The 20402-nt window shown below is 41.5% G+C and overlaps 1 protein-coding gene across 5 annotated transcripts; it reads right to left on the bottom strand.

The window, feature by feature from the left end:
* Window positions 1–44: 44 nt before the first annotated feature.
* On the bottom strand, window positions 45–20056 carry rhot1a (ras homolog family member T1a). Of its 5 annotated transcripts, none has more exons than XM_025906954.1 (21): window positions 19638–20056; window positions 16063–16121; window positions 15877–15958; window positions 15567–15607; window positions 15422–15475; window positions 14683–14735; window positions 14251–14359; window positions 13138–13239; window positions 11896–11994; window positions 11602–11710; window positions 11332–11452; window positions 11105–11189; window positions 10817–10962; window positions 10585–10685; window positions 9087–9217; window positions 8781–8864; window positions 8500–8622; window positions 8217–8419; window positions 6794–6916; window positions 5755–5841; window positions 4104–4978 (listed from the first exon to the last, which is right to left on the bottom strand). In XM_025906954.1, the coding sequence occupies exons 1-21, from the start codon at window positions 19672–19674 to the stop codon at window positions 4912–4914; spliced, it is 2016 nt and encodes a 671-aa protein (XP_025762739.1). In that variant the 5' UTR covers window positions 19675–20056; the 3' UTR covers window positions 4104–4911. The 5 variants fall into 5 exon arrangements, with proteins under 5 accessions (XP_003452865.1, XP_005457794.1, XP_025762739.1 ...); XM_025906953.1 differs by having other exon boundaries at window positions 15567–15610; window positions 19638–20055; XM_003452817.5 differs by lacking the exons at window positions 4104–4978; window positions 5755–5841 and adding an exon at window positions 45–1136 and having other exon boundaries at window positions 15567–15610; window positions 19638–20054.
* Between the last annotated feature and the right edge of the window lie 346 nt (window positions 20057–20402).

The raw sequence follows: 20402 nt of genomic DNA, 5'->3' as shown, positions 1-20402 counted from the left end.
GCTGCTTCTATTCAGTGACACACACACACACACACTTTGTGACATAAGTGGATGTAAAGGTCATTTATTACAGATATTTAAAACCATTTCATTTGTCCTTGTCCACCAGCATCCGTACGGCACAAGTCGTTATTAAAAACGCCGAAGATGAAGAATGAGAAGACTCAAGGTGGGGAAAAGGGTGAATAGCTGTTAATATGATGATGCCTGGTTTCAACGGTGCCTCTAACTTCATAAAAATATAAGGAGGGAAAAAGCTTTATTTGAAAGGCAGAAAAACAAAAATAAAAACAGAAAGCAGGTAGTCATTCACCATGAAAATGGCTTTGATAATACTAAATACAAAAATACATGAAAAAGAAAAAAATCCCAGAGTTTCATGCGGTGCACTCGGAAAACAGACGAGAGAGAGAAACAGGTTAATAAATTAAACACACAAAATAAACAAGTGCACGGCATCCGTGACCTTTTTAGTGTTAGATGCAGCGCTGTTTGTCCCATCGCCTCCTATTCTGGCTTTAGCTTTGATCCTAAAATGTTTGTTTTCTTTAAAGGAATACATACATAATACCTGCATATACATATCTATAAACAGATTCAAGTCCCTTTGTGGTGGATCTGTGGATGTCTGCCTCTCTCTGGTGTCCAAATATCTAATTATACTGACCTGAGGAGGTGGGGGAATTAAAAAGAGGACTACTCATGTCTAATCTCACCTAGACTAAACCAACAGACCAAACGATGCCAGCATTTACAAACCGAGGTGATGTTTCAAACGTAACCTGCACCCTTCCTCAAAACATAAAGAAGGAGAAAGACACCACACTCCCTTATATAAAAGGTACCTATAAGTCTGCACATTTGTTCATGATGACCAAGCGATGAGGCCTGGCTGGTGGGTCAGGCAGTCTTTGTGAGTCTTTTCTTTCCTCAGGTAGAAGAGGTGGGAGATGGGGGTGGGAGGAGAAGGGGCAGAGTCAACAGAAGGACCAGGGAGGGGAAGTCTGGTTCTGTCTGATCACCGCTGTTTGAGAAGCGCTCTGTACATGGCGAAGCCCAGCACGGCAAACACTGTGGCACCGACGCTCGCCCTCAGCCAAAAGGTGGAGTTCTTCAGGTCTGCCTGAGCCATGTGCCTGAGAGAAGAAGCAGGAAACACACAGACAGCAGGTAAGAGGCTGGGAAAATACACGAATAGCAGAAAAGGGGAGCAGATTAAAACACAATGACGAATCTGGTGCCACATTTTCCATCTGCTCGTGAAACCACAACGAGATAAATTGCCCAATGACAAAACAAAGTCATGTGTTTCCCCCTCTGGGTGAAAACTTCCCAAAGCCTGACCACAAATGACGAATCCGAGGATCCTCTCATGGCAGCATGAAAGAGAAACACATGCCTTCTCTTGTCATTGTTTGTTTCAGTTTGGGACACATAAAAAAGGGAAAGAGCAGAGTCTTTAAGAGGCACCTACTGGAGCCCAGGTGGTGTCTAAACTAAACAAATTTGGTATTTTTAGTGCTGCTGATTGGATAATTTCTCTATCATTTGGCTTCATCTCCTCTTACAGAGGGCAGAGAACAGTTTTGATGCAAACTATATATCTACACAGCGCTTTAATTTAAACTAGGCGTAGAGTGAAATAAATCTCACACCAAAATATAACTGTGGCAACAATGATGTAGGCGACGGATTATTTTAAGATTAAAAGCATGTATGTGCATGACACCACCCGGGCTTCATAGAACTGCGTTAACACTTACGAAACAACTGAGACTGAGCTGGAAGGAAACAAGGTGAACTATGCAGCCTGCAATGACAGGTAAAAAGCAATGAAGGAGGAGGGAGGAGAAAGGGAGTAACCCAACTGCCCCGTACTCATGTATAGAAAATATACTGATTTTATAGCTTCAACAGAAATTTGAGAAGCTGATCTTGAGACAGACAGATCACCACTCAACCCTCCCGTGCCCTGGTACTCCCGTAGGATCCAAAGAAAAGCCAGACTCCATCTACTGGAAAAAGAGGAAATGCCTCTGGGAGTAGATATCGACATGACTCTTAGAGGTCAAAACCTGATAACCTTCTGCCATTATGAGATACAGTCACATGCATGGCGTGTTCGCCCATCCATCCACGGGTATAAAAATCAAACATCCCCTCTCTCTGTGTTTTCTGTCGTTACCTTTGTGGGGGAATTACTGGCTCAGATGGACACCTCCTCCACGATGGAGATGGCTGAAACCTGCTGCGTCAGGCTGAAATCCTCCTCTGACAGCAGGCAGCTTGCCTCACCACCACCCCCACCCCACAAACTCCACCCAACCAGGCAGCCTCTCACACAGTCACAAAAGGAGTCAAATGCAGCAGGTGAAGCAGGGAGATACTTTGAATTTGTTAAACAATCAACAGATTTATCACAGCCAGAACCGCTCAGTTAGTGATTAAAGCATGAAACCTGGTTCAAGCATTCTCCACAATGCAGCGGGGGCGGCAGTGGTTTCTAGGAGAAACATTTTCCCTAACAACCAGCTAATGCTTTCTTTCTAGGGATTTTTTTTTTTTTTTTTTTTTTTTTAAAGAAGGTGCAGTTTACTGAACATCAAAACTTTCTGTAAACGTGTTTTACACACAAATTGATGTTGACAGAGTAAACGATGATGTTTGCTTGGTTGCTAGGCAGATAATTCATACACCATCATACAATATATACCAACATCTCGTTTTAACGCGTTTATACTTTAGTCATTGTTCATTCATTTAGGGAAATCACTTACACAGGTTCTCATAATTGTAATTAACATGCAGCACATCATGCCACACACAGTTACCTGTTAACTTTACCATAGCTACAGGATATGTGCAAAGTATTGCACAGCAGGAAAACCTGCACGAGGCCCTCAAGCTGTCATCTTATCAGAAGAATCTCTTCTTCAAGGAAGCGAGGTGAAAGTAATTTCAGCATGTTGTCACGTGAGGAATCTGGAAGGATGTTCTCATGTGCTCTAGTGTATAAGACAGTTAAGCATCTTACACTGTGTTTTGCCTCCAGGGCAACAAAGTCTCCTGCACTTAATTTTAAAAAAGATCCTCATTCTCCTCATCCCGACCGTTCGCAGCAGATACGTGCCCCTCACCGAGCCTGGTTTAAGAGGATTCTTCCTCTTAAAAGCTAGTTTTTCCTTCCTGTTGTTGCCAAAGCGCTTGCTCATAGGGTATTATTGTAGGGTCTACCTTAGAATATAAAGTACTGTGAGGCGACTGTAGTTGTGTTTTCGCCACAACAGTTGTTGCTGTAGAAATAAAATGTAGACTCGGTCCCTAAGAGTTTATCCTTTGTTTGTGGCGTTGAATAAAGGAAGGATGCACAGCCTTTACAGACTACAGGTTTACCCGGGGTCTGCATCTGCACTGCTGTCGTTTGCTTTTACCAAATTTCCATCAAAACTCTGTTTCTGTGTGGCCTCCACACCATGCCTGTGGTCCAGTCACATGATGCTGGTCTGTGCAGGCATTTACTTGAAAAAGTTTTTTCTTAACTGTGGTTGTGTAGTCTGAATCAGTAGGAAATGTTGATTGCTATCTTTATAGATTATCTGACCCTCACCTCATTGACATAAATACGCCTGCAAACACAGTCTGTGGGCAGCTAATGGTAGAAAATCTATTTACAGCCATCCTAATATGGTTTCTAAGAAAAACATTTACTTTTAAAAAAAACAAACAAACAAAAAAAAAACAACCCACTAATCACCTGGACCTATAACTACTTGTTTGAGCTAAAAATAATATTGTCAGGTTTGGTCCGACCCAACAGCACTTAAAAATATAGTCTTTAAGCACAGGAAACGAAAAAAAAAACCCGGAAATATTCACGAGGGAGACTGAAGCCGAGAAATACTATATGTGTGGGAACTGTTTTTACATAAAAATGAGGAAATGGCCACATATATGGTGGTGCATACTATATACACTTGGTTCTATATTACAGTATATCCTCATTAACAGTAAAAACTATTAACTACACTTTTTCAGCAAAATATATTTACCCTTTTAGCTGATGTGAAGGAGTTATTTTGGTTATTTCTTCTTTCTTTTTAAACAAAAAACAAAAAACAAAACTGTTTTTATTTATAACAATGAAGGAAATACAATAAAAATGCACCAATAAGATAAATGAGAGGATGTGAAAAATACTAAAAAGTCATCTGTATCGCCCAGCTCCACCGAGTCCGAAAAGTAGGCCAAACACCACCTCTGAAGCACAAGCTTGAACACAACCACAACGATACCTGACCAACTTTCATTTCACATATCAAACAAAAGCACACACGCACACACACACACCATAAACAAGCTGTATAGTGTGTTACCAAATAAAATAATATAGTCTGTGTTCTTGGAGCGTTAGATTCTTTAACAACAGAGTATAAAGGTTGGTCTGTACTTGTTACTCAGTTAATTTCTAATCTTAATGAGCACTTTGGCTCAATGCAGCTTAATCTTGATGCTTGTAATCAATCGGACCTGAAATGTTACTTTAATGTTAGATTTTAGGTCGTCAGGCCCTCACTCTGCCTGTTTAAGATCACTGATAACAACTCCCAGAGACGATGTCGACACAAGGGTTAGTCGTTGGGTGCAACACTTCATCTAACCCTGCCCGAGTGACTAACAATAATTCACAAAAATTAGAAAAAACATAAACACGCACTCAAAACACATTTAAACACATTCACACCTGCAGTGTAGCTCAGCAAACCTGCACAATTAAATTCCAACACCAAGCTCACTTCACTGTACAGACAGATGCAGAACCTTCCCCAGCTGCCAGCAGATGGCAGTATTTCACAGAGGACTGAGGCATGCCTTTAAGTACAGAGGTTGAAGTGAACAGGTGAGCCATGCAGATTAGCAGAGAGTGAACACATGCAAGAGGAAGAGGACGAGGGGCAGCCACAAACGTGTGTGTGAACACCTACAGAGTGGAAGGAAGAACACAAAGACAGGAAATAGAAGACAGGGAGGGGAAAACAGGATGAAATGACCGAGTAATTGGAGGAGAACAAAAACAATAGAATTCAATCATTTAAACACATTTGATTTCAAACATGAGTTCATCAAGTCTTAACCCTCAGGAGGACAAGACACAGGCTGGTTTAGTTTTTATTTCGCCGATTAAAAGCGATGCTTTTCAAACTAATGTCTCTCCTGTGGGCGCAGACTTCAAGGTTAAGAATGGAAATGGAGACAAAATGAGGCTGAAAACGTCACGAATAATCAAACAGCTGAAAGAGGTTGGTGCTGGAAACAGATGTAACAGGCAAAAGGTGTTTTTTAAAATACTTCTCTGTGAATGAAATCAAACATGCAAACATGTAGAGAGCAATGACGTTTTCATTTTGAACCAAAAACAAACCAAAGAAATTGGTTGTTTCTCATTTTGTGCATACAAAGCTTGTTAGTCAAATTTACTGTTTGCATATCCACTGCAGGACAGGAGGGGAAAAGCTCTAATTCACACCTGGAATCATCAAAGTTTATTTTTTATCATTCAAAATTCAGGCCAACATAAAAATTCTGTTATTTGGTTTAAAAACAATCACAAATATAAAGCGATCAGTTATCTGGAGCTGAAATTCAGTTTCTTTTACTAAATGTTAATGTTACCTATGGGACTCCGTATTAGGAGCTGAGTTTGTGGTGCAAGCATCATGCATCACAACACAGTCACGCAGTCACACAGGTACCTCCCTGGCTACCAGGCTGTTTGTTAGCTGGCACAGCACGGTCACAGCTCGCCGTGTCAGACTGTACAGAGAGCGGCTCGGCTGCCTGGAGCTGGAGCAGAAAGCGAGATATCTGACATGATTTATAGGGAAGTTACTCCCAGCAGTCCTAAATCACAAGCAAAGAGTTCCTGCTTAAGAGCTCTTAACAAGGCTTTTATTAATTCACTCAGAACTCATGAGCCAAGACAGCAGGCCGTTAGGGTCTACAGACAGTTGTGTCTGAACTGTGTCAGTGAATGTGAGAATAGTCAATATGTTGCATGTATATTAATGTAATATTATTCCAAATGTGTTATGATTTTTAAAGTTGGAAAAAGAACTTTCGGAATTTTAGGAAGTGAACCATCTGCAGCATCAGAATCTCTCTGCAGCTGATAGAGATAAACTGACCGTCACAGTTTAAACTTCACTGAATAGCACAAAATCCACCCACAACTGCATCGACAGTCAAGCAGCTGGTTTTTATTTGTGTCATTGCTACAGCTGCTAACTCCACGCATTCACGAGCTGCCTGACAAAGTCTCAGGACGCATTTTCCCCACACGGTGCAGACAGATGCAGCTCTTATTTAGCTGAAACAATGACCTCTGGGAAACACGATCATCATTTGATAACAGAGATTAACTATTCATACATAACTATATTATTATTAACTTTACTACAAGTAACGACTTCTTCACTGTGATTTCTTATTGAGCAGATGCTATGTATGAGTACTATAAGGCAACAGTGGCAGGAAAAGCCAATAATTTATCATCAGAAATATTTAAACATAACGTAAAACCAATAACGGTGTCCCCCTCTCCTTACAGTTGATATGCAGTGTAAACCTGACCAGTGGGGAGCACTGAGGGAAAGCAGAGGAGCTGTCACTACCACCAGTGTTAGTGAGCTTGGGTAAAGCCTCTCTGCGTCCCATCGTGGAGGTCCAGCCCCAGGATCGGAGACAGAGAGGAGGAATGAGTCTATGTTAAACACTAGAGTTTATTTTGTGTATGAACCTGTTGAACACGACCGTGCGGAGTTGGGCCTTAATGCTGCGCAGCAGCTCCAACTTGAGGAGGTTCTGACAGAGGCAATATGTGCACCTGTTGCAGGCACACATGCAGCGGAGACGGGCGTGGCTGCAGAAAGACACACAGAAATGCGTGTATTCACCACGCCAACACAACACAAACACAGAAGGACACACACTCACAGGAGGAGGGACCAAGCCTGACAGATGAAAAGCAATTAAGTTTGTTTAACTGCTAAACTATATCAAAGCATGACCTTCACTGTAATATGTAACCTGCACTGCTGTTGGTTACCTCAAACTCTTACTTTCATCCAGTAGAATAGAATTATTAATATCTGTAACACAAAACGAGAGGGAAGGAGAGACAACCACAAAACAGAGGGTGACATTCACAACTAAAACAATCTCAGACTGACTTTTTGTCAGCTGCATTTACTTTTAGATATTTCAGAGGCAGCTAAAACCAGAGAAAAACGTGGCTTATGCAATACGAGTTTTCAGAGACCACAGTCACCTGTAAATGACAGACAGCCACAGTGGTTTTAGCTGACCAAACAAACTATCTGCAGCTTCACTGCTGAGACAGCTGAAGCACTGAACCTGCTACGCATCAAAGTGTAACTGCTAAATACCTTTAGAAACTAATGACGCCTGAGTGATGGGAGCTTATGGGTTTGACAGAATAAACTTACCAACATTTATGCTACACAGTGAAGATCCGGGCAGTTTTGTAGAGTTGCACAGGAAGTCTGAGAGTTTGCCACACAGCATGCATGGTAATGGTACAATTACCAAGCACTGGTAATTGTACCATTGTACCAGTAAAAGAATCAACAGTGCTGAGTTTAAAGCTCAAACTTGATTCTGTTTCATCTAATAACTGAGTTAACTATAAGTCGCCGGAGCAGTCTACTCTCTGGCTCTCAGCAGAAAGTTGCCTTTCAGTAAGCACTTCTGCTTAAATCTACTCAGACTAATGCTCCAGAGCGCAGCAGATCCAATGATTTCCGATTTTAGCCAATAGGATTTGTGGACTGCTACAATGAGCTTTAACGGGCACATCCGTTAAGTGCCAATTAATTAAGCTACTGAAATCCAATCTGCTCAGAGAGCTTTGAGGACTTAGGACACCCTGCAGGGCCCATAAATGAAAGAACTGGCTCCAGTGTATTTCAGAGTGTCAAGTCTTCAAGTACTGACCGGTGTGATCATATGATTGCAAAAATCATTGGGTTAAGGTCCAAACTGTACTGAGTTTCAGTGCTACACAATACATTGAAGGTGGCTAGTTTTTATTTTCCTAACATCACTGAGTGCTAAATGTCTTAAAATCACCCAGGAGAGAGGTAAAAGAAGCACAAGTGGGAAAGAAACAGTGAAGACTGTAGCTGAATGTTAATGCTTACGGGTACATGGCCATGGTGGTGAGTCTAGTGTAGATGTCTTTGCTGGGGGCTTCGTTCGTGCTGCAGGTGAAAGGCTGGGGTGGGTGGAGCTTGTGCTTCCGGCAGAAGTCATGCGGCGAGAGGCTGTAGTGCTGCCGCACCTCGTGCAGGTCCGACTTGGCAGCTATCACCACACACGGCGTCTTGCTGTCTATGAAGTATTGCTGCCAAACACAAGAACTCAGTGTCAGGGGGCAAGACTTTAAAAAAAAAAGGCTTGATAAGACACTCTCAGTTTACATACCTTGTACACTTTTGCGCAGTACTCAAATGAGCGAGGATTGTTGATGTCGTACACCAGGCAGACCACATCGCAGGACAAGTCTGTCTCCGTCAGGAAGTCAAAATCCGGCATCACCTCGTGGAGCTTGTAGTGAGCAGGCAGGGCAGGGAGCAGGGACGGAGCAACAGAGCGTGCAGACGGAGGGATTAACATTTGTAATGCTGAAACTCAGTAAAGCACTCAGATTATGTAACAGTAATCCAGCGAGCAGCTGATGACTCCTCAGAGTAAATGCATCTTACCAGCAGGTACTTCTCCTGACCGTAAACATAAGTCGTGCTGATGGCATAGAAGGACTTGTGCTCTTCTCTAATCCGCCTCTGTCGCTGTGGAGGAAAACAAAGCCAGTATCGCCCGTCAAGACTATTGTTTTATTTATTTATTTACTTTAGGAAAAAAAAAAAAATCCTTTATTTTACATTATGCAGTTAAATTTTGATGATTTAGATTTTGAATAAAATCTCATCAGGAATCTGGAAACAGATGCGATAGCTGCAGAATTAGCATGTTTCATACAGTTTAACTGGGTGTTCATGATTTCCACTGACCTGCAGGTTCCTGCCGAGGAATGCTTGGAGGAAGCCGCTCTTCCCGCTGCCCCGTGCTCCTAAAACGTTGCAGCGGAAGACACTGCGCTGGGTCTGCTTCTTCTGCAGGTCAATGCGCTTGTTACGGGTCACTGAAGGAACAGGAAATACACATCTGTCTTATAGCTTTATAATACAATTAGTAATATACAAAGCTGGCAAAAGTCGTTCTGTACTTAAGTAGAAGTACAAATACTACTGTAGAAAAGTACCAGCTCTGACATGTTGTCAAAGTAAGTAAAATGAGCTCTTTAGAGGAGGTTTCTTTTTTTGTGCTATTTTAACATGATAAAATAATATACATGAGAATTAATTATACTAAGGGGAAAAAAAGTAAAATAAAAAATATACATCTCTATTTTCTGTTGCCTACATTGTAGAGGGTGACTTTGCCTCAAAACAGGAAAATAAGCATAATCAGGGGATAAAGTGGATTCAGCAGGATCCCTAAAATCAGTTGCAATGGATCATAACTCAATGATTTCTACTGTGCGCTGCAGTAGATTTTCTTAGTGTACAGGCTGTGATCAGCTGACCTGCTGCTCTTTGTGGATGGACACAACTGAATTCAACCAGATGTCAGCAGATGTTTCATGAGGTGTCCTGGCTGATTTCCATCCTCTACACTGACAGTACACAGCTTATGCTGTCTTTATATTGGACTGAATAAAGTTGGTATGAAGGTGGAATTCAATGGATCTCAGCATCATCAGCTAAAAATCATATGAATCTCTGCTACTCTTGATGTAACCTAACTCTGACTATGAATCCACAGCCACTGTGCACCAGTCACAGGCTAACTTTAAATCCATCACAGTAAAGCAAACTAACCTGATTATTTTTGCACTAACCTGCAGAGGATTTTCATGCAACCTTTAAAAAGCACAGTCTACCTCAGTTTGATTTGCAGCATGTTTTTCAATAATAATTAAAAAAAAAAAATGTCACATGTACAGACCCTGTATGTGATTTTGCTGATGTTTGTTAAGCTGATAAAAACGCTGCCACTCCTTTTATTCTCCCTCATCTTCAGTAGAGCTAGCTAGATGCAAAGCAGCGCAACCACAACTTACAGACACCAGGAGTTGTTCCAGTGTTGTGGCAATAAATACATAAATCAATAAAAACACCGTCTCACTTTTAACCCCTGTCTTTGGCACGCGTCATCTCATTTTATGAGACATCCTCTGCTGATTAATAAACAAACAGGACTGCCTATAATGCGTTTCTGTTTAGGCTCAAACATGGAGGTTCGCAGTGACAAAATGTTAACTCAAATGTGCTAAACCAAAACTAATGAGCCTGTTTTGAAAATGTAAAGACTAGAAAGAACAGATATTTATTTAAAAATGTTGGGAGCAAAAGTAAAAAGTACTCAGAAAAAAAACTAATACCTGAAAATTGTACTTAAGTACAGTAACGAAGTATCTGTACTTTGTTACTTCCCACCTCTACCCACCTGTAATTGCAGCCGCTTGGGATTCCTGCTCATAGATGATAGAGTAGCCGAGGTAACCCAAGTACTCCAAACTGCGCTGCACGTCTAGATATGTTGTTAACCTACCAAAGGAAAGGAAGAGAAGTCGTGTGAAGATTTTACATGACTGAGAAGAGCCTGTTAATCTGTCTCAGCGTGAAGTTTTTCAGGGTGCATGAAGTTAAAACAGATGAGTAACAATATGCACACTCACGTCCACTGGGAGAGGTATCCCTGGTATGTGAGCCATCCCTGTTCATTAGTGCAAACTGTGTTGTTTACATCTGGACCCCAGGGCATGTAGGGAAACACTTTGAACAAGTCTTTCACCTCCTCTGGCGACAGCGCGCAGTCTCTGTCCTGGAAGACCGCAGAGATAAACACACAAATTCAACTAACTGAGCACAGAAAGGTTATTGTTGCTGAAATTTAATCGTAAATATGGAAATAAAAGTGCCAGGGGAAAAACAAACAAACAAACAAAACAAGCATGACCACTCACTTTGTCATGCTTGTCAAAGACGCTCTGAAGAAAGAGGTAAGCGTTGTGGTTAAGCTCCGTGGTGCAGTCTGGAGGGATCTTTATCCTGGTATAAAGAGAAGGAACAAAAACATACATTTTGGTGAATTTGCAGCTTTCTGGTTTTATTCAGGCACCTGCTTTTTTCTCCACTTCTTTCTTTAAATTGAACACCCCTCAAAGTGACATACAAAATAATCTGCACTCACATGGGGAACAGGTACTCCTGCGTGAGCTCCAGGTCGTCGTCATAACCGAACCTCCTCAGCACGGTCCATGTGGTCTCGTGCCGACCTCGCTGTATGAAGAGGGTGTGCAGGAAGAGGAAGCCTGCAATTAAAAAAAAGAAAAAAGTGGACACAATTTGAGAGAGAGGGTGAACGCTCAGAAAAGTGATTTAGACAGTATGAATTATGTTCACAGAGCCACTAAGTATGAGAAACACATAAAAACAAAGGAATAACGGGGCAGTGTCCGACCTTTGAGCGTGAGCCCGTTGTCTTTGACTCCATCCATCATGTTTCTTCTGACCACGTTCTTTACGTCCTCTAACGCCTGGGGTGCCAGTGGTGTATTGAAGCATGTTCTCTATATGCATACACAACATATATGCAGTTTTATATTAGCGCACCGTTTCATGTCAAAATCCGTCTCCCTAAACCGTTACAGGTTGTTTTCCTCATATACAAACAGACCAACGCTGAACCTTAAACCGTCTCAGTACTCACAATCTAACAAACAGACGCTGATGTTATTAAAGAGGAAAACATTACCTGAAAGAAGTTGAGCTCGCTGTCATTAAGGATGCCGTCATTGTCCAGGTCAGAGATTTTAAATATTCTGGTTAAAGCCTTAATGCATGAAGGCTTCAACTGTAATACAGGAGAAATAACATTTTTTAGGAGACAAAATGCACTTCTGTGATGCACCAAGCTTTAAATCTGCTTTTCTTATTTCCTTAAGCTTTACTCTTGATCTCTCTGATTACACTCGTCATAAAATCTGCAAAGGATAATGCCGTCTCAGACCTACAGCCTGGTTGGTGAATCCCTGACAACCTCCGGCCACTAGTGAAAAATCTTTTCCAGTCTGCTCGTGAGTGGTTGCTACTTGTTGCCAGCTGAAATCGGTCACAAAGAGGATGCACTTAAAACTTCCTTGCGATTGGTTGCCAGCAGATTGACACAGTTGCCCACAGAAGATGCTGTTTTTTCTGCAAACACGCACTCACTACTGGCTGAGCGGTAGTTTAAACTGTTAGTTAAGACTAGCACTGTATTCCCCTTTGCACCCAATTTCACGCAAGCAGCTTCCATAAGCCACTCTCTGGTTTCCCAAGAGACCAGAGGTTAGCACACGTCTCTAAGCCTGTGTGAATGGGACTTTAACACTTTCACAGCAACAAGTTGTTGGGTCTAAACTCAGACCCCGCTGTATCCAGGACTTATTCCCATGAAAGAAAAACAAGGCAACAGCGTTCGATCGATTACTTGCGCAAGGGAGGCCTCGTTGGTATCTTAGCTCATTACGAAATGACCTCAAATCCGGCCTCCTCTCGCTGCCTTTTATTGAGAGACAGTTCAACACAATAGTACCTCCCCTCAGAACCCCCCTTGGTTACAAAGACAAGGCACTGTATGTAAATGTATATATATATATATGTGTGTGTGTGTGTGTTAGACCTCCTGCTGGGCAGGAAGCTTACATCAAAAGAAGCAGATCTTCCAGATAGGATGCATCTGCAATAAAACACTATAGCCCCTTACCCAGAACCTCGAGAATCTGGGGAGGGGGACTGTGAAATTCCTTTCATCCCACAGTTAAACAATGTAGAGATGGCAAGCATAAAAATGACAAACATTAACAATTCACTCTAACACAAGTGGTTGGCTGATGGTCGCTGTCCTGTCTCTAGGCCTAAAGCAGGTGAACCTGTATGAACTCCACCAGGTTTCTGAAAGCTGCAAACCAACATTTCCATTAAAGCTACCTGTGTTCAACAAGTCAGAACTCACCTCCTTCTCCTCTGGGCAGTACAGGGGTCCTGTTGGGTGGAGAACGGCCTTCTGGGCGTAGTAGAACAGCTCGGAGATATTCTTCAGGTTTTTTGCAGAGCACTGAGAGAAAAACAGGCCACCTTATTTTAAACTTTTATTTACCAGGAAGTGAAACTCTTGAGGTTGAGAATCTCTTCTCCAAGAGTATGATGGGTATGACGAAGGCATGACTGACGGAACATGCTTTTCATTAGCCGGAGGTTTGAACCCAGAGCCCTAACCGTGAGGCAGCAGTGCTAACCACTGATCCACTGTGCAGCTCAGGTTACCGTGTTGTTATGAATGGTTTCCAGTAAACAAAGTTTGAATTGGAAACATCTAATTTTTTATTTTTTTTATTATTATTTTTTTTTTGGGGGGGGGTCGAGTAAATGCAGACTTATCTTAGACATGATTTTCTACAAAGCTTCATAAAGACTGTACTTTAAACTGTGCTGCTGTTGCTTTTATTTCTGACACAGTTATATCTGAAATCCAAGTACCTCCCAGGATCACATATTTCTCATAGCAGAGTGACTGACCCCAGTCTGTTCCCACTGTGTATGTGCTGTCCCTCACGTCCTCCACGCGTCCCTCTTTTAACCTCGTAACTAAGCCAGCTCAGAAGGGCAGGACCAAGCCGTCGCAGGCGGCACAGGGAAATTTGAATTAACGCAGAGGCAGGCAGATTCCCATTCCCTCGCTCCATGACAGCCGAGCCTCACGGCACATTCACAGTCAGTCAGTCAGCAGGCCGTGGCCTCGGAGCGCGGGGTTCGGTAATATAAATCTATTCATGACTCAGAATGTATGTGCAGTCAGGATCTGGACTGCACTCTAAGAGCAGCTGGGGGCCAATCTGTCCTCCACACAGGTTGTCTCACTCTGACACACTCTGCCAGTATTGGATTTTCAATCAGCCTTTTAAACTTTATTTGCAGTTTCTGCTCTCAACAGTTTCATCAGACTTGGACATTTAACTGAGTGGGACCTCCAAACATCCTCAACAGACCCAATCATAGTTATGAGTCCAAGTGTGTGTGTGTGTGCGTGTGTGTGTGTGTGTGTGTGTTTGTATCACTTTTGCTTTACCTCTACACACGTCTCAATATCCTGGTATTGATTCATGATTGGTAGGATGGTCTCCATGCTGCTGTGCTCCACCAGGTCTGACTTGTTCCCCACAAGAATCAATGGCACCCTGCAGTGAAGCCATTTATTACAGAGCAGCAACAATCAGCCAATCAACAGAAAATCAGACCAAAGCTCATTAGATCATGTAGATTGTGTGTTTTAATCAACCGCTTTAATATCAGCAGTTGGTTGCAGATATCTAAAGGGAAGGATTTTCCAGCCTCATTTTAAAAAAAATAAACACTGTAAATTTGTTTATTCTGGTTGGAAGAGGGGGAAAAATAAACTACAATTTTTGACACTGTATAGACCAAACATGGAATAAGTTAAGTAAGAAAATGGTCGGTAGACGAGCTGATGACAAAAATAAGCGTTAGCTGACGTACACACCTGCTGTCTTTGTCCGTTCTGTCGTTTATGAGAGGAATCCAGTGGCTCGTCACCTAGGGGAGGAACGCACAATGACAAACATGCAGCACCAACACAAAAGTTTTCATTTAAATCAATGCCTGGCCAAACCGAATGACAGTGGTAACCAAGTCTGATAAAAGTACTGTAATATATTTGCAGTGTAATTCAGTCTGTGTCTATGGCAACCATCCCAGTGAAAGTTACTGGAAATGCAAATCAAACATTTCTGCCGCAGTGTCACATTAAAAGCTTTAAACTTTTGAAATATGATCTGACTTTTATTATGAGGGATGCCAGTGACCACTGTGGTATTTAATGGTATTGGGGTTGTTGCTGGCTCAGGAGGTAGTGCTGTACATCTTGAATAAAACAGCTTTATTTTTGTGTGTGTGAATGGATTAATGTGAGCTTTAGTGTAAGTAACTTCTTCTTTTGGCTTCTCCCTTTAGGGGACGCCACAGCAGACCATCCGCCTTCATCTCACCCTATCACACCAACCCTCTGCATGTCCTCCTTCACTACATCCATTACTCTTCTCTGATGTCACCCCCAGATTAAAGATTAATTAATCTGACTTAAAGACTGTTTATGGACCGTAAAATAATAACAGCAACCAGCTTTTGCCAACTTCTTACAAAGAAACCAACTTATGTCGAGATGAAAAGCAAGTCGAGCCAAACAAGAGTAGTATGAAACATAACACTGACACCAGGCTCACCTTCTCAATCGACTTCTTGTTGTTGACTGAGTAAACTATGCAGATAACATTAGCCTAAGAAGAGAAAAAGCAACATTACCTTATGAAGCACACATCAACAATATGCAGCACAAACAGGGCAAAGCAAGAATGAAATAAAACCGACCTTGGATATTTCCTGATACAGCTGCTCATCTGACTGCTCTGCTTCTGAAGGTGTGCAAAAGGAAAATTAGTACAGTATTATGTTACATAACACCTCTTGTGCTCACTTTGTTTTTCTCAAATAAAAATGGAGACACTTCTCATGACCTACATCTTGAAACCCAGTGGAACAGTTAAGAGCTGCAGCCAAGCACAAAATGATCTCAGCTGAACACTCAATACTTCCTTGTACCGGAAGGATTTGAATGGGCTTCTTTTTATTAGCTACACTGTTCTTGTTTCAGTTTCAAAGACTGTGTAGATGCAGATACCTGAGTAGTCCACAATGTGTGTGGGCACCCTCTCCGGGGTGACATCAGCTGGGATGGTGATCTCTTCAGCTCGGAGTGGAACCTGGAAAACAGGACAATGATGTCAAACAATGATAAAATGAGAGTCAACAGTAAACACTCAAAAGGAGGATTTTAACCATAACCACAGTGCTTCATCGCACATACCTCATCTGGAAACTCCTCACTGACTAAAGACATAATCAGGGACGTTTTCCCCACCTTAGCTGTAGAGCACAAGAAGAAAATAGAAATGGAACAGGGTCATTAACATGCAAACACTCTCTGCCATTTTCATGACAGATCTGGGTGATGTGTGAAATGACAGGGAACAGATAAGATCAGCTGAAGAGCTGCAGCCAAGTGCCACCGATCGCAGCTGAGCACTCACTAAAGGCCACCATCCAGTGAATCCAGAACATCGAGAGGGAAACGCAGTCTGCAAATAGGCCTGCACTGGAAAGGCAGTTCAAAGAGCTGCACTTTTATGTGAATAAAACAACCAGAAATGACTAAACCCATGATTATCAGAGCTTTCTTTACTTTAAACTTTAGGAATTTGCAAACTAATAACAAACCACCACCATCAAATCAACAGTTTTATCATTAATGGTACGCTTAAATCGATACAGGTTCAAAAGTAGCATCTTCTTCTTCATCAAACTAAAGCATGCATTCACAGCAGCATCATAATATAATGATCCCTTACGACTGTACACTATTAACTGAGGGTGAAAGACGGTCGCTACAGATGGCAGAGAGGGGGGAATCTGTCCAGACATTTACACTCTATGTCCAAAAAACTGCGATCGACATAAAAGGCTGAAAATAGAAGCTGTGAAGTATTGCCTTAGCAATTTCCATCCTTATTATTGATATGAATGTGAGGGTTAAAGTGTCTGACGTGTAGCAAAATGTTGAAAGTTGTGATCCTGTAAATGTGTAGTTTTAAACACAGATTGGTGTAGATTTAGTAGCATTTAAGATATTAAGGCATGTAGTTCACACTGTTACCTCACAGCAAAAAAGCTCCTGAGTTCAACTCCATGTATGTTAATCTGGCCGGAGCCTTTCTGTATGGAGCATTTTCTCGCCGTGTCTGTGTGGGTTCTCTCTGAGTACTTTGGCTTCCTACCACAGTCAGAGACATGCAGTTAGTGGGGTTAAGGTAATTGTTGATTCTAAGTTATTATTGTCTGTCTCTCTGTGTTAGCCCTGTGATGCACTGAAGACTTGTCCAGAGTCTGCTCCGCCTCTCACCCTATGATCGCTGGGATACGCTCCACATTTACAAAAAATAGAAAAGATATGTATAACAATCAAGGTAAACAGCCGACAACAACTTGATCTGTATCACACACAGGACGTGGCCATTGCCATTTTGTTAATACAGGCAGTAGTTACCAAGAAAAACCTCAAGCTCTAGACCTAAAGACTGGGAGTGAAATGATGTGTTGACTGAACAAATAGTCGAATCACACAATGCAATAAATGAAGCCAAAACACCCTGAAGCATGAGCCTTTTACAGCTTTGGAAATGTGGCGATTTGCTTTTTTCCAGCAAACTTACTTTTGAATCGTGAGTTGGATAAAGCTACCACTTCCCTGACATCACTGCTGATTCCTGTGACAGGATATTTTTTATATTTATTCATTTTTATAGAAGGTAACAGTCAATTGCAATTATTTGAAACTGCAGCCCTGCGTTTCCCTGCCACTTGCCTCTCGGTGTGTTCACAGGTTAATCCCACAACCTGAACTTCATAACACACAGGCTGGCACGTAGCTTTCTGGCTGCACCTCCTTGAGCACTAACTCTCCTAAAGTAGCAATGTGTGCCATCCTGAAGAGCCACAACTTGAATATAAATAGTACTGTCAACATGTGTGCTCAAAAGAGAACAAACAGACACGGTGAAACACGCAGGGTGGGATATGCTGGCTTTACGGGTCATTTCAAAGTCCTTGAAAAGGTCAGGATCTGTAAACATGCGGCTGTTTACCCATAATATCCTCTGCCATGCAAAACTGGCACAATCGGTCAACAAACAGCTTTTCAAAATAAAAGTTCAAATCCTTTCTTTAAGCACTGTGATAGACGAGCAGCCAGTGTGCCAAGCTTTCCAATGTATGCTGCGATAGGCTCCAACCCAAACGTGAACCTGGATTTTTTTAAGCAGACGAAAAATGGATGGATGGATGATTTATTTAATATCTTCTGCTTCAAGCTTCCCCATTCTGAAGCTCTGGGTCCCAAAAAAATGAGTTAAGTGAGGAGATCACTTTGGGCTTCAGGTAGTTTACGTGAAGCGTTTTACAAGACAAAGAAATAACATTTGACAAACAGTGAACATTATCATTTTCATTTGCTGTAGTTTTTTTCTTGCTAAACGTGTTGAGCTATATTTTATTTTGACTTATTAAATAAGATATTTTGCATCATAGATTTTAATATTTGCTTTAATAAGAGATAAGGTTTTTTGTAACAGCACTGTGTTTAGATTATTTGGTTTACTTTTTCAACCTCTTTCTTTTGTGTAGTTTTTATCTGAAATTTCTTTATGCTTCCTGTATTTATTTAAACAAGCTTAAATGTTTATTCTGTTTATTCAAACTATTTTACTATAGACTGTTTCATTTCAACAAGAACTTCCCAACTTTTGAAATGCATAAAATATATCTTACCTTATCATGTGTAATGTTATCTTAAGCCAATAAAACGTTTTATACCACAGAATGACCTTAACTTCACGGTTTTCCCAGAAGTCTTTTAATTCCTGTGATCTTTGTCACAGCTCAAACTTTCAGACACTCTTACACCACCATCTAATCGGCACAATAGCCCTTCAATCACTTCAATAATACAGAACTATCAGAACATGTCACCTACAAAAATACAACTAAAAAGGTACAAAGCATTACTCACATATTTATTATACACTGCGATGTCTGGGGGTGTTTATTACCACTTAATTACTTCCCTGCTTTGCTTACCAAGGCTGTATTCCAATTAAGAGCACTTTAGTTAATAAACTCAGTTTACATCCTCCTAAATCCTCAAGGCTTGACTCTGATAAGCCAAATTACAGAGTAATAAGCCAAATTACAGAGTAATTAACCAATTAAAGCGACTGTAGGTTTTAAAAATACAAATACTTGTATCACATCTAATCTGTAGTATTGATATTCTGTTTTAGGACTCTTTATAACATGCAGAGGTTTGCCTTCAGATCACTATCATGTTAACCAAATACTACAATAATATGTTAAATAAACCAGCCTTACTGACTTCTAATTGTTCTGTTTGTGCAAGCATGGTTTCAGACTCTCCCTGAATCCCATTACGCATATTTTGAGTATGACTCACAAGCCACAAAAATGTTACACAAACATTTTCTACAGATATCAACAGAAAATAGTTATGATGATGCCCATACTCCAAACTGGACTGTGAGGCTCACATTTTCCCTTCAAATAAGAAGCAGCGAGCCGAGCAGTGCATGTAAGCCCTGATGAGGCAGCTGTCATGCACCATGTGATAATGATTTGGCTATGACCGCTCGACATAAACAGAAGCCTGCTATTTATTCTAATAACAGGACCAACTGTGTGATTATCAAGCTCTGTGGAATAATGAAGCTATTCCACTGACTCTCACAGCTCATCACACAATATGTAACTGATAGAAAGTAGCTGCAGCTACTAGCATATTAGCTAGTAGGGATTAAATAAGTTGCTACTTACGCTCCCCTACAAGAAGTATCCTCACGTCCTTCCTCATTTTGGCGCTTGCTTTCCTGCACAGAGAGGACCGTCTTTATTATTTCATGTAGACCTCTGGATGCCGTCCTCCTCCTCAGGCGGTTCACTACCGTTGGGCCCTGCCTCTGTCAAACACTCCGCGCCTTTGTAGGACAAAACGGACGGACACTTTTCGGCTCCTGCTCGCAATTTTCCGCACGCTTCTGCTGAACTTACTGCTTATCCGCTGGACAGAAAGACAACGTTAAATGCCGTTTGTGTCACATATCTCTGTAAGGGCACGTTAATCGCCCTCTTTAAGGCGCTGGCAGAGAATTTCGCAGGGGATGGTTCACGGGCATGCCCGACCTACAAGACCGGGTATCTACGGCAAGCCACACAGGACAAAACGCGCACCAGAAATTTAAAAAAATGAAAAGAAAACACGCTATGCTGCTCCCTGGATTTAAAACGTGGAAGTGCAATGATTTGGCGTCTCCTGTGTGTCTAAATAAAATAATTAAAATAAAAAATTCACTAAAACAGCAGCAAACACTATATTTGGCTTTATTTGGTTGATAATATGACTCCTTTAAATTATATCTATATTTCTTAGCTTTTGTGGACAGCTTAGACACCTTAAACAGCTCAGCTAGTCATTTTCCCCAAAACACCATATATGGACAAAGCTGGATGAAGTGTTTTTAGGCCAAGGCGTCGTAGTTTCTGTCAGGCAGCCTGTTATATCAGTGCTGAGGTTTTCCATCT

The sequence above is a fragment of the Oreochromis niloticus genome, linkage group LG4, assembly GCF_001858045.2.
Source record: "Oreochromis niloticus isolate F11D_XX linkage group LG4, O_niloticus_UMD_NMBU, whole genome shotgun sequence".
In the NCBI taxonomy this organism is placed as follows: domain Eukaryota; kingdom Metazoa; phylum Chordata; class Actinopteri; order Cichliformes; family Cichlidae; genus Oreochromis; species Oreochromis niloticus.
The sequence above is the reverse complement of the archived record's forward strand: the minus strand, read 5'-3'. Positions and strand labels throughout refer to the sequence as shown.